This window comes from Crinia signifera, chromosome 5 (assembly GCF_055691185.1).
Source record: "Crinia signifera chromosome 5, ASM5569118v1, whole genome shotgun sequence".
NCBI classification, from domain to species: domain Eukaryota; kingdom Metazoa; phylum Chordata; class Amphibia; order Anura; family Myobatrachidae; genus Crinia; species Crinia signifera.
Window position 1 is genome coordinate 96,287,218 of NC_139221.1, and position 18,168 is coordinate 96,305,385.

The following is an 18,168-nucleotide window of genomic DNA, read 5'->3' on the forward strand; positions in this document are numbered from 1 at the left end:
TATGATGCCAGTTATTTGCCTTTTATTAATAACTAGAAAAAAATGCTAGTAATAGCATGCTAGGACAGGCACAGTGAGGTAAAAGTGGGAATAATTCCCGATCAGCCCCCTTTGTTTTAATAATAATATTGTATAGACTCAATAAGCACACAAGTCCAAGATGCAGAAAACCATTACACTGTATTGTCAAATATAAAAAAGGGCTGTGAAGACAGAGATTGCAAGTAGGAGCAGATAGGGACTAGGGGTGGGGTGGAGAGTTTGTGGGCTAAAAACTATCACAGCTCAAAGTAAAAGTACATTGCAGAAGCCAACATTTTGAAGGGCTTTTAACTAGTGTGAAATGAATGAAAAATTCTATAGGAGTTGGGGTTTCAATCCAATGTGAAAGGATGGTTGTTTGGTCAGCTCCTTTTGATGTAATGTAAGTTTATAAAATCTAAGGGGAATATGCAATCCCAGATCACTACTGTCGGTCCGTCCCGACAGCCGTGATCCTGGCTCATTTGCTTTTGACTTGACAGCAAATCGGCAGCTGGGATTCAATGTCCCGTCTGCCCATTGGCAAAAAGGGGGCGTGTCCGCGCAAATGGCTATGGATTGTCGAGATTCGGCGTGATCGCCATCTTGGCAGAATGGGCCTGACAGCTTTTAAAGTCAGGCTCGTTCTGCGGTTATGCCTCTTCAATGCTGTCGGTAAAGACAACACTGAATAGGCACACGCCGCTATTTCCCCCATTGGAAATAGTGGTGGAGGATTGCATATCCTCCTAAGTACATTATAAATCTGGGACAAAGAGCATAAGCATTTCACTAATGCAAGTTTTAGTGAGAGCTTAGATTTGTAATTTTAGGCCATTGCTCGTATAGAATTTAACTGATTTTTTTATTGATGTTTACTGATTACTGTATTTTGTCCTTTAATTTCAAGACAGCAATACAATGTTTTGTGATGTTCCTATATATTTATTTGTTCTTTTTTTGAAAAATATATATTGTTTTCAAGTATTGAATTGTGGTTCTTATCATTATATTCAACAAAACAACACATTGTAAAATATAATTTCACTTTTTTGTAACTTTATCTAGAGCGGTTCAATGTGTATCTTATGCCAACGCCAAACTTAGATATCTATGGGGAATGCACAATGCAGATAACACATGAAAACATCTATCTATGGGATATTCATAACGCAAAAGTGAAGTTGGTCATGTGGCCCCTAAGCTCTTTAAGAAGATACGGCAGGGATTCAACATGGTTTACTTTTGAATCTGGAAGGTAAGAACATCTGTTGCTCATTTGAAGTGAATCTACAAATATTTGTCTTTTTACATATTCCTTTTGCCTCTGCTTATTTCCTATTAGCATTTCCTAAAACCAATGGTGAATGATATAAACTTAGCATCATCTCAGTTTTGCATTTACTGTACTAACGATAGGAATGTACTATAAAGTAAAACATTGTTAGAGACATTTTTTCATACTAGTGTGTACCAGCATTTCCTAAAACCGATGGTGAATGATATAACCTTAGCATCATCTCAATTTTGCATTTACTGTACTAACGATAGGGATGTACTATAAAGTAAAACATTGTTAGAGAAATTTTTTCATACTAGTGTGTACTATTACTATGCAAGTTAAATCATAACTTTTTTCTTTATTGCAAAATAACAATAATATGTATTTAACACACTTCGATTTCTTTACTTGCATTTCTTCATTTATTGCAATATTCCAGGACCTACACCCTACTTTGTTTTGGATATTTGTGAATCATATATTTATCAAAGATGTGCTGGTTTCCTTGAAACCAAAAACACTCACATTATGGGTTCTGAGTCAAACCTAGTGCTTACTCTGGTCTTCCCACCAAACTGAGTTCTTGGAATGACCCAAACTGTCATCTTCCAGGTGTTGGTGTTTGGATGGGGTATAAAGCTCTTCCATTGTGGGGGTGTGCCATTTTATCCAGGAGACCAGGTGGGAGAGGGTGTGGGAACTGGGTGCACTTTTAAAAAAAAATTTTTTTAGGAGCACTGTGTTAAAGGGGCACTGTGTGCAGCTGCAGCACTGTGAAACACAAGTCAGTGTATACTGTGGAGTGGCTGTTGGTTGTATCAGAAGAGGGTGTGGGGACCGGGCTGGAACAATCATTAAATTATATTGTGTGTTCAAAAATACAGTATAATGTCATTGTCAGAGTTCCACATGGCTTATGCTAGGTGTGCTCTGAGGCAGTTTGTGTAAGTTCAATCACCATAAAAAAATGGAAGAGAGTGACCCTAAGGCCACGTAGGAGTGCTGAGATATTCTACTATTGCAGTATATGAATACAGGTAGCTTTATTGCTGGGCAAGACTGCTGCCACTTTTAAAAAGGATGTGTAGCCTTTTATAAGACAAAACAAGAAGGGGAAAAAAGTGACTTTGGCCCATATAGGGTCGCTGTCACTTTAAGAAGCGCAGTCTTGTCAGGACAAATGATTATTCATTCAAAGTTAACAAAATTGAGTACATTTATTAAAATTACTAATACATAGTATAGAAGTGCACTTCGTATCAACAATAAAATACATACAAGACAGACAACATATGCTGCTGGCAATGATACTGAATTTAGTGAGGCTTAATGATGGCTCAAGTTGGATATAATTAATTGAATGCAACAGTTCCTTTTAGTCAAGCAGTGTGATATCCGTGATAGTTACCAGTCCCACATATAATCAATGGTCTCCTGCAGCTGTGAATGGATGCAAATTATCTCCTCAAGCCAGTATTTTGTTCGCAAGTGGGAGTCCTTTCATTCCATTACCAGTGATAATACCTGGACATGATCTTTGGATTAGTGTTGCCACTGTGTGATGGACCAAGGCGCTATTGTGCCTGACAGGAGCTGGTATATTGGAGGTCAAAAACGCATTTCTCCACCTGTGATGCTGCTCGGCGGCTTCCGCAGTTTGAGCTACTAGGCTTTCATGCCCCTTATTTATGGCATGCCGGTTCGCGCGTCTTATACTACCGCACTTCCGGGTATGGAGTCCAAACATCGTTTTCAGTTTACTTGTATTTATAGATATCCGCGGCCATTTTGTTTCCTTTTGTTGGCCGTGGATATCTATAAATACAAGTAAACTGAAAACGAGGCTTGGACACCATACCCAGAAGTGCGGTAGTATGAGATACGCGAACCGACATGCCATAAATAAGGGGCAAGAAAGCCTAGTAGCATCACAGGCAGAGCAGCATCACAGGCGGAGAAACGCATTTTTGAGCAGGGTGATGCTGAGTTGTAATTGTCTTGCCATAATCATTTATTATCATTTTGATGAGCCATAGCACCATTTTTGAAAGTAAGATGGAAATTTAAAGAAATAGTCACTGCTCAACATGTGTCGCTTGCACCATGGTGCATGACGTATTAAGGCAAGTAATAGGAGGACACATCATTTGCTTATGTTTAGTTTATTTTAAAAGGAACATGATGCATCTTATAAAAGGTAGCACAACTTGTTTGATGTTTAGAACACTTACAAATATACAGGACCCTTTCAGGTGAATGGAAGCACCAAATTGCATGGGTGAAAGTTTATATTGTCTTTATCCAACTGTCTTTACCCCTTTGTAAGGGAGATGTCCTATTTAAAAGTCATCCAGATGTTGATGAAGCCAAATTGGCCGATCCAATAGCCCTGGCATTTCTTCCCCAAAATTACAGAGAGCTGATCTGGTTATTGCCAAGAAAGTTTTGTTCTCTCACATTGTCAGTCAGGCTGTCACATGAAACATGAAAAACGCCCGCATGACAGCTGTTCTAGAAATCAGTGAATCATTTTTTTCATGTGTAAAGTGATAAGTGTTAGAATGTAATATAATAAATATATTACCTTGCCAGAATAAAATGTTTCTGTAGCTTAAAACAAATACAGAAAAGCTGTCAACAAGCTTTAAAACATTTAAAAATTGGAAGAGATATACTGTTTATGGAATACCATTTTAGACTTTCAGAATTAAAATGTATGTTTATAGAGTACTGTTCATTCCAAAATATGAATCTTTATTGATTGCATTGATTTGAAAAAGGATTCATTAAATTATTAGGAATTTTAATTAGAGATGAGTGGTTCGGTTTGTACAAATATAAATACACCTTAACTTAGCGGATTCAGGTATTTCCAAGTCTCAGCTTCTTCTCAGGCAAAGTGTAGTTCTTACATGGGTCAGACCTCTTTATAAAAATCAAACTAATACCCCTTTCACACTGCAGCTCTTAACCGGTATATTGCTTATAGCCTTTTAAAACTTTTAGAGCTGCAGTGTGAAAGCACCAGTCTGCATTTACCGGTTACAAATAACCGGTATTTGCAAACGGGTAAAAAGCAGAGTCCTACATGGTTCAGAGGTGTTTTTTTATGCAGTGTGAATGGCTCTGAACCGGTATTTAGCACTCAGGCAGCAGTGAGCACTGAGCTGGTCCCACTCTGTGCATATATAATGAACGGGACCCAGCACAGTGAATATTTAATGAGCGGGACCCACTAATTATATAGGCGCATATGTAATGAGTGGGACCCGCTTATTAAATATGTGCATATGTAATTAGATGGACAGCTCATTACATATGTACATATGTAATGAGCGGGACCCGCTTATTAAATATGCACTGCTCTGTCTCATAGCTACTGTGTGTCCTGTTCTCCTCCTGCCAGGGCCGGACTGGCCATCTGGCACTTGTGGGCTGATGGCCTTGTGGGACGATTTTGTGCAGAAAGTTCTTACAACTTAGAAGTTGTAAGAACTTTCTGCAGTAGCGGTGCAGACTCTGAGCGCGCTGTCGCGCCGCCCCCCCCCCCCGTGATGAAGCGACGGCGCCCCCGTCATGATGCGGTGCCGCCCCCACCATCATGACCCGGCCATCATGAGCCCACTGCAGTGGCGGGATGGAGCCATGCTCCATGACCCGCCCCATCACTGAGCAAGAGCTCCTCCGCCTTTCTCCCTGCCTGGCTCTCCACCTTCCACCCAGCCTGCTGCCCTTCTGCTGTGGCCCCTGGTGCTCTGATCTGTAGAGAACAGCCAGCCAGCCACTGGAGAGAGCAGTTACCGGCCCACACACAGGCACACAGGTAAAACCATCTGTATCAGGATGCACTCCGCCTGCTATTCTGGGTAGGGTGGTGGTTCAATATATTTGACAAGTTTCAACATAAAAAGTGTCTCTTCAATGCTATATGAAAAAGAGCTGCACTTCTTTATTTGTGTGGGGGAGGGGCATACTACTTTTACTGTTACTGAAAGGATTGTGTCATATTCTGTAAAGGGGCGTTACGGTGTGTGTGTCATAATGTGTAATGGGCATAACGGATTGTGTCATAGTCTGTTATGGGCATCACCGTCGGTGCCATAATGTGTAATGAGCATTACGGTGTGTGTCATAATATGTAATGGGCAATACAGTGTGCGGCAATGTGTAATGGGCATAACGGTGTGTTCGATAATGTGTAATGCCTCCTTTTTGTGATGCCACACCTCCTTTTCATGAGGCCACATCCCCTTTTCGGGCACGGCTTTGCCGCGCAAGGGTCCCGCCTACTTTGTGTGGGCCTGTCTGCTCAAAATGCCAGGGCCGATTTCGTGTCCCAGTCCGGCCCTGCCTCCTGCTTTCACACTGCAAACCTGCTTGAGACCCAGCATTTACGTGCGGCGTGAAAGGGGTTTTACTTGCTCTGACCCTTTTAAGAACTGTTTTAAATACCGGATCTAAGCAGGTTTTGCACTGTGAAAGCAGCATTAGAGACAAATGTAATAGGGTGTGAGAATCAGATAGTGAGAGATTTTGGTTTTGAGTTTTCCAATTTTTTTAAGCAGCAATCACGCTGCAAAATCAACCTGGCATTATTTCAACCAGGTCCAAAGAGCCCTGGTCTAATTATGTTTTTTTGGGGGACCCCACATGTTTTTTATTAACTCTTTCTTGACATTTTCTAAGCACTGCAAAAGCTGTCCTATTTTTTTGTAACTTTTTCGATAATGTTTTAGGTACAAGTTTGCTCACACTCTATTACATTGCTTATGTTACATGAGTTTTACCATTGCGAGTGTTTGGATTGCAGGACACATGCATCCTATTACATGGACTACTGCCTCACAGTGCTGAGGTCATGGGTTCGATTCCCATCATGGTTCTAACTGTGTGGAGTTTGCACATTCTCCCCATGCTTGCATGGGTTTCCGCTGGGTACTCCGGTTTTCTCCCACAATCCAAAATATACTGGTAGGCTAATTGGCTCCCAACATATTAACTCAAGAGTGAATATGTGTGTGTAAATGTGGTAGAGAATATAGATTGTAAGCTCCAGTGGGGCAGGGAATGATGTGAATGTTCAAATATTCTCTGTAAAGCGCTGCGGTATATGCGTGCGCTATATAAGAAACTGTTAATAAATAAATAAAATAAATGATATTCCATGTTTAGCACTAAATGCAACATTTTACAAACCCGAACCCTATTACATTTAGCCCATTGCGTGGAAGCAGTTTATCCAGTACCTCAACAATCAGACCTAGAGTAAAACGTTATTCTTAGAAATGACAATTACACTGACTATCCACATACAGTAACTACAGATTTCAGATATGTGGAATCAGTACAGATTTCAGATATGTGGAATCAGTAATATTCACACTAAATGATTAAATTACAGCCCACTGGTTGGGTGTATTACCTTCACCGGCGGCAGCAGTGTCTAACAAACAATGGCAGCTCAATCACATCAAGTTAATAGGGCATTAAACATAGTCTTCTGGTTTGCTCAGTCCACATCTCTGTTTTTCTTTTCTCTATAGTTATAAAGCTTCTCTGTTCTTAATTGTAGAGTCATGAATCAATCAATCAGGTCAATCCAGCAATTGCATGCTTTGACTGACTTCCACACTATTTACTAAGATAGGAATTCTATTTCACATGGGATGTTGCTATTTGCACACACTCAGCTTGCTGCAGTGTTTGTCCAATTTTGGTGAAAGCAATATTGTGAGCTGTGAGATGAAATTAATGATATTAATGTTAATAATACTGTAGGAAGAATAATAGGTCCAATATACATGATTTAATCAAATCACTTGAGGTTGGTTTTGCAAAAACAAAAACATGAATATCTACACACGTCTAATTTTAACATTTGAAAGTCGTCATTTACAGAACTTGTTCAATGGTTAGAGAGATCAATAGCATACTGTATATACAGTGTTTGCCTGGATAAGCCAGAGTTATATGTTTTACTCTGACTAATGCAAAATAACTTTTCTTTTTAGTTTATTCTGAAGACACAGGTCATTAATTGCTGAAATTGCAAACATTAATGAAATCTTGAAATAGAAAATAGAGACATGGGGCGAAATGTAATAGGGGTCTATTTTTTAGACATGTGCGATTTTTGGTAAAAAAGTGGTTGAAATCGCATGTTTTACAAAAATCGCACATGTAATAGGGTGTGATTCGTGTTAAAAATTCATACTTTTTGCCGCAGAATCGCACATTTTGAAGTGGCGATTTTTAGTCACACTTCAATTCGCATTCATATGTTTTCCTATTGTAAAGTATCTAACTCGCACATGTAATAGGGTGCGATTTTTGGTAAACGTTACCAAAAAATTAAACCAGGTTCTGACTGGCGAATTTGACAGAACCATGCACAGATTATTGTGATCTGTGCATGGTTCTGTCCCAAAAAAAGGGTTAAATACCAAAAAACAGGAAAAAAAAGGAGTAGGGTCCCCCCTCCTGAGCATAACCAGCCCCGGGCTCAAAGAGCCAGTTCTGGTTTCATAAAATCACAGGGACAAACAAGTTGGGGTTCCTTCGATTTTACAAAACCATCATCAGGCTCAAGGGCCGGTCCTGATTCCCAAAATACGGGGGACAAAATGACTAGGGGTCCCCCGTATTTCAAGAATCAGCACCGGGCCCAACCAGCCAGCAGGGTAATGCCACAGCACAACAGATTTTTTATAAACAACCCCCGGCCAAAGCATTCATCCCTCTGACCTGTCAACATAGGCAGGGGTCCTGGGGAAGTGGGGACCCCCCCCAAAGAAGGGATACCCCCTCCACAACTTACCTGCCCATGTTGAAACCCGGGGATGTACTCGATGCCCCTGGGCGGTGGGCATCAAGCTGATAAAATGGTGTAAAAAATAGAAAGCTATTATATATTGCTGTGGAACTATGAGTCTCAGCAAGCCTGCACAGCATGTAGGGACTTGGAGAACCATTTGCAAAAATTGCGATTTTCAAAGGTGCGATTTTTAAATATGACCTAAAATCGCCACCTATTACATTTCGCCCATGGTTTCTGGTAAGGAAATAAATACTAAACAAGAAAATAGAATGTTTTATACCTTTTTACAAGCAAAAAAACATAGTGAAAGACAATGCATTAAATGAGCAAATACAAAAGTCTATTGCACATTAAACAAGATTAAAATGTAATGTTTTATTTAACTTTAAAGATATAAACAAGTAATGTCTATTCAATTGTTTACAGCTCAGATTCCTTCCATTTCACTTTTAAGCAATTTTAGGTGTTTTGGCTTATAATATTCAAGTGATGAAAAATGTGCACATTGCTAATGCATTGCATGCAAATATAGTAATCAGAATTTCAATCCTAGATAGAATTATGGCTTTTATGTAATAGCTTACAATTCTAGGCCCATAAATTGAAAGCACCAATAATTTAAAAGGCAAAATTAGATTGTTTTTGTCTTTTGCATTTTAAAATGTAAATCTACAATCGAAGGGCCTGATTTAAACCTGATTACTATTGCGCAGAGTTGCAGACCACTGCAAGTAGATAGTCACCACCCGGACAGAAAACCTAAATTTGAAGAAAATTGGAAAACTAAGCTTATCACAGATCGCTATCCACTACTCCCTTCAGAGAACAGCACAAACAGGCTCTAACCAGAGTAGAAAGAGATGTGGGAGGCCCCGGTGCACAACTGAGCAAGAAGATAAGTACATATGAGTCTCTAGGTTGAGAAATATATGCCTCACAGGTCCTCAACTGGTGACTTTATTAAATGGTACCTGCAAAATGCCAATGTCAATGTGTATATTGAAGAAGCGACTCCAGGATTCTGGCCTTCTATGCAGAATGGCAAAGAAAAAGCCATATCTGAGACTGACCAATGTATATGGTCAAAATAACACAGACATTGGACAGAGGAAGATAAAAGAAAACAAGTGTTATGAACTGACAACTCGAAGTTTGAGGTGTTTGAGGTGCAGAAGAATATTTGTGAGGTGCAGAACAAGTGAAAAGATGCTGGAAGAATGCCCAACACCATTTTTTTCAAGCATGGTAGAGATAAAGTGATGGTCTGGGGCTGCTTTGGTGATGGTAAATTGGAAGATTTGTACAAGTTAAAAGAGATTTTGAATAAGGAAGACTATCACTCATTTGTCATTGCCATGCCATACCCTGTGCACACTGTTTGATTGGAGCCAATTTCCTTCTCCAACAGAACAATGACCCAATGCACACTTCCAAATTATGCAAGAACTATTTCGGGAAGAAGTAGCCAGATGCTATTCTGTCTGTAATGGAGTGGCCAGCGCAGCCACAAGATCTGTTGTGGGAGCAACTTGACCGTATGGTACACAAGAATGGGGAAATTTACTAAAGGAAATTTGTAAAAAAATAGGTGTATTTGTATCCAGAAATACACTAATTTTTGACATTTAATATACCGAAAATACGGCAATTCGTATTCGTGTTGATGTGCTATCAAGACGAATACAAATTGCCGTATTTTTGGGATAGTAAATGTCAAAAATAAGTGTATTTCTGGATACAAATACACCTATTTTTTTACAAATTTCCTTTAGTAAATTTCCCCCATAGTGTCCATCAAGCCATTCACACTTGTGGGAGGTGCTTCAGGAAGCGTGGGCTGAAATTTCTTCAGAATACCTCAACAAGTTAACAGCTAGAATGCCAAAGATCTGCAAGGCTGTAATTACTGCAAAAGTAGCATTCTTTGACAAAAGCTAAATTTGAAAGATATAATTATTATTTCAAATAAAAATCATTATTTCTAACCTTGATGATGTGTTGACTTCATGTTCTATTCATTTTGTAACTCATTTGATAAATGCTTTCATGTTAAACACGAAATTGTCTGGGTGACCCCAAACTTCTGAACAGTAGTGTAAATGATTGCTCATTTACAAAAGTTTAGACGGCATCCTGAAAAGGCCAACAATCTTGGACTTCATTATATCCTGCTCATTATATCTGTTTAAGTTAATCACACAAAATCAGGATGTACTTGTCATATTGCCAACCTTCTGTACATACAGATCCAAGAAAAATACACTGAGCTTTTTAATGAGATAGTACTATACTATATATTATTGTATTAGTTTCTAAAATATGGAATCATACTTGAAGCACAGTGGTGTCAGTAGAATCGGTATGGGTAGAAATCACAGGTAATATTAAAGGGGCTTAAATACTTATAGAAGGAACATGTTATAAACCATCAACATAAATACGAAGGAGGAAAAAGACCTCTTGCTACAGATGGGAAAAGCGGACAGCTTAGGGGACATTACTATTATGGGTGACTTTTAACTACCCATAATTAAATTGGAAAGATAGGTCAAGTGGTAACGCTAAGGGAAATGTTTTATTGGATGCCCTGAATGACCACTATTGGTATCAATTTATTTAAAGTCCAACCAGAAATAACAATATCCTGGATCTCTTGATAAGCATCAATGGGGACACAATGGGGACACAATATGATCACGTTTGATTTAAATTTTAACAAAGATAATTATATTGGAGCAACTAAGTCTTTAGATTTCAGAAAAGCAAAGTTTGGGATGTTTGAGTAGTCTGTTAAGACTATAAACTGGAAGGAATTATTTAGAATTATGGATACTACTAAAAGGTGGAAAAGTTTTTAAAAAATACTGCAGGATGGTACTGATAAATTTATTCCTACAGTAAATAGAACAAATGTCAAAAGGAAACCAATGTGACTTAACAGCAAAGTCAAATTTGAAAAAGCTAAAAAAAGGAGGGCATTCAAAGAATTTAATCAAGATGGGACACCCAAATAATTTGCCGCATATAAATAATGTACAGTAATAAGAATTGTAAAAATACAATAAAAATGGCTGTCACAAACCTGACTTGGTTTACATTTGTTTTCTGATTTCCAATGTGTGCACACTTGTCTGTGTCCATAGAAACATAGAATTTGAAGGGCAGATAAGAACCACTTGGCCCATCTAGTCTACCCCTTTTTTAAACATGTTACCTCAAACCATATTTGATCCTTATTTTTTTGTAAGGATATCAATATGCTTATCCCAAGCATGTTTAAATTGTACTACTGTATTTGCGTCTACCACCTCTGATGGGAGGCTATTCCACTTATCTACTACTCTTTCTGTGAAGTAATTCTTCCTCACATTTCCCCTGAATCTTCCCCCCTCTAGTTTCAGTGCATGTCCTTGTGTTCTGTTGCTCCTCTTCCTGTGAAGAATGTCTCCCACCTGTACCTTGTTAAAACCCTTGATATATTTGAAAGTTTCTATCATGTCCCCCCTTTCCCTTCTCTGCTCTAAAGCATACATATTAAGATCTTTTAGTCTTTCCTGGTATGTTTTGTGATGTAGGCCATGCACCATTTAATTGCCCTTCTTTGCACAGTCTCTAATGTATTTATATCCTTCTGGAGATATGGCCTCCAGAACTGAACACAGTACTCTAGGTGAGGTCGTACCAATGACCTATACAGTGGCATTATTACTTCTTTCTTTCTACTGCTGATACCTCTCCCTATGCAACCAAGCATCTGACTTGCCTTCTTCATTGCTTTGTTACATTGCCTACCTGCTTTTAAGTCCCCTGAAATAGTGACACCTAGATCCCTCTCTTCCTCAGTAGTTTCCATTATAGTGACATTTATACTATATTTAGTCTTTGGATTTCTGAGACCCAAGTGCATGATTTTGCATTTTTTGGCATTAAACTGTAGTTGCCATTCTCTTGACCATTTCTCTAATCTACCTAGATCCTCAATCATTTGTTTTACCCCTCCTGGTGTGTCTACCCTGTTGCATACCTTTGTGTCATCTGCAAAAAGGCACATTTTACCCTCAATTCCATTTGCAATATCACCAATAAAGATATTAAAAAGCACCGGTCCAAGTACAGATCCCTGGGGTACTCCACTTGTAACCTTTCCCTCCTTTGACTGTACTCCGTTTACTACAACTCTCTGTTTTCTGTCCTGCAACCACGCTCTTATCCATTCAACTATCTTAGAATCCAATCCCAAGCTTTCAAGTTTATTTAACAGTCTGCGATGTGGGACAGTGTCAAAAACCTTACTAAAGTCTAGATAAGCTACATCTACAGCCCCACCTTGATCTATTACTTTATAGTAATATGCAGAGCATGCTGCCGCTGCTCTGCATTCCTCCTTGATTAAGCTCCTGTGAGGCTCCCTGACTTCAGCACTAGTCACATGATTCAGGTATATTCAAGTAATCCCACTTCCTGGTTGTGACCTAATTGCTGCTGCGGCCACTAGCCAATCCCCAGCTACCTACGGGGATATAAGGATTCACTTGAGAACAGCCCAGGGCCTTGAACAACTAGTCTGATCCCTGTGTGTATCCAGTCCTCAGCGTTCCAAGGCTCCAGGTTCCTGTTCAAAGTCCCTGTGGTTTTCTGTGAAATCTGCTGCTGTTATCAGCTGTTACCAAAGCTCCCTGGCTCTCTCCACCTGCCAGGTTACCTTCCTCGCTGTCACTATCCCCAGCTCCCAAGGTAAGATGATAGAGCACTCCAGCAACTCCCAGCAGAGTTTGCTATTGGTCTTAAAGGTCCATCACCATCTTCGACTACCTAGTCGACACAGACGTCAACTCTAAACCTCACTCGTCATACTCCTGAGAGTTTCCCAGAGACTGACTTCCAGTCTCCTGAGTACCTGCTACAGTAAACCTCATCCTGTTGCTGCTGTTATTACCACCTTGCCTGGTTAATTCCACCTGCTGTAGCTGCTGTTATATTATCTCCAGCATCCAGTTTACAGTCAGCTTCCCGAGTGCAGCACAAGTCCATCGGTTCCCAGACCGACAGAGTCATCCACTTCCAGGTCGACTCTGCTGTCATCAACTCCCAGGTCGACGCTGCCGTCATCGACTCCCAGGTCAACTCATCCATCATCGTCTCCCTGGTCTATGCTGCCGTCATCGACCCACAGGTCAACTCTGCCATCATCGACTCCCAGGTCAATTCTGCAGCCATCACCAGCTCCCAGGCTGAAGAATACACTATCGGTTCCTTGAACGACAGTGCCCTCCATTGGCTCCAAGGCCGATGTATCCTTCTGTCTGTCAGGCCAGACAGACTCTCCTGTGGCTCCCACACCAATGTACCCTTCTGGCTCCTAGGCCTGATGGACTCTTCAGCGGCCATCAACTGCCCATGTCAGCTACCTGGCTGTCAACTGCCCATGTCAGCTACCTGGCTGTCAACTGCCCATGTAAAGATTGAGTTAACATATTTAGAATGATATGATTACTAGTCCCCTTCCTCGTTCTATTGGTGGTTCTTACAGTTTACCCTGTATAAGACCCAGTCAGCCCGGTATGAAAATGGTACTAGGGGTCTTATTCTGGTTCATACTCAGAGGCAAATTCCTTCTCAAATGGACAAAACCATGTGCACTGCAGGGGGGCAGATGTAATATGTGCATAGAGAATTAGATTTGGGTGAGTTATTTTGTTTCTGTGCAGGGAAATACTGACTGTTTTTTTCTACACTGCAATATAGATCTCACTTTGAAAAAAAAACACCCAAATCTAATTCTATCTGCACATGTTATATCTGCCCCACCTGCAGTGCACATGGTTTTGCCAATTGAGAAGGAATTTGCCTCTCAGAGTCAACCAGAATAAGGCCCTAAGAGAGGAGTGTAGTGTGTGTATATACTGTACATGTTTGTTTTGTGTGTTTGTGTGTGTGTGAGTGTGTTTCGAATTGTATATAACCCAGTAAGTCACATACTGTAGAGTAACAATTTCTGTTCTTGCATTTGTACTTTAAAAAAAATGCTATTTATCTATACACCTATTTGACTATCCTCCTATCTCTGCAGTCCAGAAATTTACCAGTGAAGTATGTCAGAAGTTACATAAATGTCAACAAGCGCATTTCATTAAGGAATAAGGCACCAAACTGGATTTTTCAACAATAGCTGCAACTACAACATGAACAGATGGAGTTACCAAGGAGAAAAACATCTAATAATATAAGGCCTTGGGCATATCTATAGTTGGCAATAACTATAGCTGTTACATCTTTAATTATTCTTACAGTAAATCCTTCAAAGGAACAATTTGTTGTGTGAGACAGAACTAGTTATATTCTCACACCATGTCAACACACTTTTGAGAAGCTGCAGTTACCAGCCCATAAATTGAGTGGACTACGCACCATTGTGGATTGTAAATATTCTTTTGCTTTCAACGGCTTCTTTGTCATTATTTGAAAACTCAATACAATAAACTTTAGAATTACTTGAAGGAAATATTAGGGACCAAAAAATTTAGAAGCTTGGCATTTTATAATACAGTATGGCCCTCATTCTGGTTGCTTTGGTCCCCGCCGAATTCACAATGGGGACCGATGTTTATGCACTGCATATGTGTGTGTTTGCATATGCGCATATGCATGGCGTCTGTTTGGGCGCCTTAGGCAACTTGCATAGTCACTGTGGCATTCACACAGGGGTAGGTGGGATGGAGGTGGCCAGGTGGCAGTCGCATGTGAATGCCCTGCATTTCCTTGGTGTACCCACAAAAATGGTGGGTGTGCCCAGTAAAATGCTGAGCATCTCCATGCAAACCTAGGTGGAAACCTGTCTTCCAGGGACCAGCGGCTGATGTCAAAGGAAGTCAGCTGCCCGGGCGGTGTAAGTCTAGGTCAGATTTGCAAACCGGGTAAAAATCATTCCATGGTGGGGGACCATTGAATGATATCAGCCCTGTACACTACCCTGCAAATGGATGTATATGCAAAACATCCATTCGCAAAGCTAGGGATATGCGGACCATGGTGGGGTGCGGGCATTCACAGGGATAGTGTTAGAAAGCTTGCTTGTGTTTGGATGCACTATAACCCTTCTTCTGTTTCCCCACATTGTCTATTCCCAGCCAGAACCCTTCTGTCTTGCAAGTCAACCCCTGTATCCTCAGCCAGCACCATCCTTTCTTTTCAGCAAGCCCCTATCTACCCAGCCAGCACCCCTTTGTCATCCTAGCTAGCCACCTTCTGTCTCTCCAGACAGCACCCTTATATCTCTACAGTCAGTCCCTGTCTCCTCAGCCAGCACATTTCTGTCTTTCCAGCCATATCCCTTCTGTTAAAGTCTGATTTTTCCAAAACCACCATCAAGTATTTTGGTTTTGGTGAGGATGACAGTGTGATACAAGTGGATGACAGCAGAAGTTAGTGGGTGACAGGGAGAGGCTAATGGTAACTGGGTAGGATTAGTATTGCTTAAGTGAAATCAGAAGGCAGAGGGGGATATGGGGTACAGGATTTAACAGGCGGGAGCATAGGGTAACAGCAGGAGGCATTTAGGGCCTGATTCTGGACAAAACCATGTGTGCTGCAGGTGGGGCTGATGTAACATGTGCAGAGAGAGTTATATTTGGGTGAGGTGTGTGCTTCAAACTGATCTCTATATTACAGTGTAAAAATAAAGCAGTATTTACTATGCACAAAAACAAAATAACTCACCCCAATCTAACTCTCTCTGCACATATTACATTAGGTGTAGTATGGCGGTCCGACAGGGGGGATCACGACGGTCAGTATCCCGACATAGGAATCCTGACTGCTGGTGCTCCGAAAGGGGGGCGAATGCAAAGAAGCACCTTGCAGATTCGGTGCGCTCGCCATCATGTGGGCACAGTGGCTTGCTTTCTCACCACAGGTTCTTTTCTCCCTCCATGGGGGTTGTGGACCCCCACAAGGGAGAATAGCCCCTGTCAGTCAGGTTCCCCTCTGTCAGAGCACCAGCAGCTGGCATCTGATGTTGGGATACTGACTGTCGGGATCCCCCTTGTTGAGCAGTCATCCGGCACCAATTACATCAACCCCACCTGCAGTGCACATGATTTTTTCCATTAAACAAAGAGTTTGCTTCCATCTCCCAGCCCGAGACTGAGCAGCTGGATGATATCTACACTCCCTGCCAGCACAGGACACACTCAGCCGTAACTGAGCTGCATGCTATCGCTTGGGACAGCACACTGCATTGATATCCGGAGATAACTTGTTTCCAATATACCAGGGCTGGGCAACACGGCCCTCCAGATGTTAGTGAACTACACATCCCAGGATGCTTTGCATTAGTTTTGCTATGTGGCCATGCTGAAACTGATGCAAGGCATGCTGGGATGTGTAGTTCATCAACATCTGGAGGGCCGGTGTTGCCCAGCCCTGCAATATACAGTACTAAGGAAACCCTTCTGGGACATTTGCTCTCAATATCCTGAAGATCATCTATTTTGGCCCCCAATATATTTTGACTATTGGTCTAAAGTGTAGATTAATTGGACCACTAGAGAAATTTAATTTGAATGTTACCTTATAGGCATTGTTACCTTAAATGAATTATGTGCGGACTTTATACATACTGTATCTATACACCAGAGTTGCATTATTGACCATTATGTGGTTTTAAAAGTGTTATTTTATAATAAGAAATTAAAATTTTTTTATTATACTGTATGTGTCTAATTTTTCTTTCATGTCTTATAAATAAATGTAAATTCATATCTTTTATTCTTAGCGCTCTCTACCTAATTTCTATAATTACATCCCATACCAACCCATTATGGAACGCTCTTCCTGGAGAGGTGGTGGCAGCAGACACAATAAATACATTTATAATAAGGTTGGATAAACATTTATTGGAACATTTATTGGTTAAAAACATCCACCTGACCCTCTCCTTCAGGGAGAAAATGCTCTGTTCCTGGACTTCCCTGGTAATGTATGATTGCCATCACCTGTGATGAGCTAGGTAATTGATAAGAAAGGTGTTTCACCACAGGGGATGGCAATCATACATTACCAGGGAAGTCCAAAAACAGAGGATTTTCTCCCTGAATGAGAGGGTTAGGAAGGCAACCATGATATAGATAGATAGGTAGGTAGGTAAAACAAAAATACCATACCCTCTAACCAAATGTGCAACTTGATGGACATATGTCTTTTTTTCAGTCTAACTATAATGTAATTGAGAAAATATGTAACTTTTGCCATATATGGTTATTTAAGATGCTGATTAATGTTATATTTCAAATAAATAAACATTTTCTTTGCATTTAAGTCAAATAATAAAGTATCACTAACATAATTTCTCCCAACTGATGGTATATCAAAATTCTGTTTTCGGCAATCATTGAATCTCAGTTAAAATAGGCCAGTGCTTCCACAGATGACATGAATGCTTGATAATGAAATGCAAATGAACCAATGAGTGCTTGTTTCCTTGTCATTACTCAAAATCCCTGGCTACTGCACAAAGTCTATATGCAGCACTGTGTGATTACATGGACAGCAGAAGACACGTATTAGATGATAAGTGTTCTTGCTTTAAAAAGTGTGCATGAATTGATATGGCCTACTTTAATCATATTTTACTTTTGAATAACAAATAGCAGGTTTGTTTCTCTCATCTATTGAATGGGAGGCAAACAAATAGTTTCCTGTAATACTGAATTTATAAGAATTCACTATAAATTGCACATTTGTACTGAAATGAGCACTGATGATGCAAATAATTGTGATTGTTTTGACTAGATATGTATTTTTACATCCTAATTTGGACACAATGTAAAAGACATTTTTAAAATGATACATACATTTGTCATTTGAGTGATTGATAAGTTTCCTATGAAAGAGACATCTGACAACTGTAAAACATATTCTCAGTTAACAAACCATTTTAAAAACTCTCACACAGTACACTTTACATAAGTATAAGCAAAATAACATTTTCCTTTAACCACTTGAGTGGTATGCCTGGAAATTTTCCAGGCTCAACTGCACTGCCGCAGCG

The 18,168-nt window shown here is 40.2% G+C and overlaps 1 protein-coding gene across 2 annotated transcripts in view; it reads left to right on the plus strand.

Moving 5' to 3' along the window:
- Window positions 1-18,168, plus strand: part of DOK6 (docking protein 6) — a 508,085-nt gene that overhangs the window by 299,043 nt on the left and 190,874 nt on the right. For both annotated transcript variants that reach the window (XM_083187715.1, XM_083187716.1), the window contains exon 5: window positions 1,090-1,279. In XM_083187715.1, coding sequence (XP_083043841.1) covers window positions 1,090-1,279 — 190 coding nt within the window. The remainder of the gene's footprint in view (window positions 1-1,089; window positions 1,280-18,168) is intronic.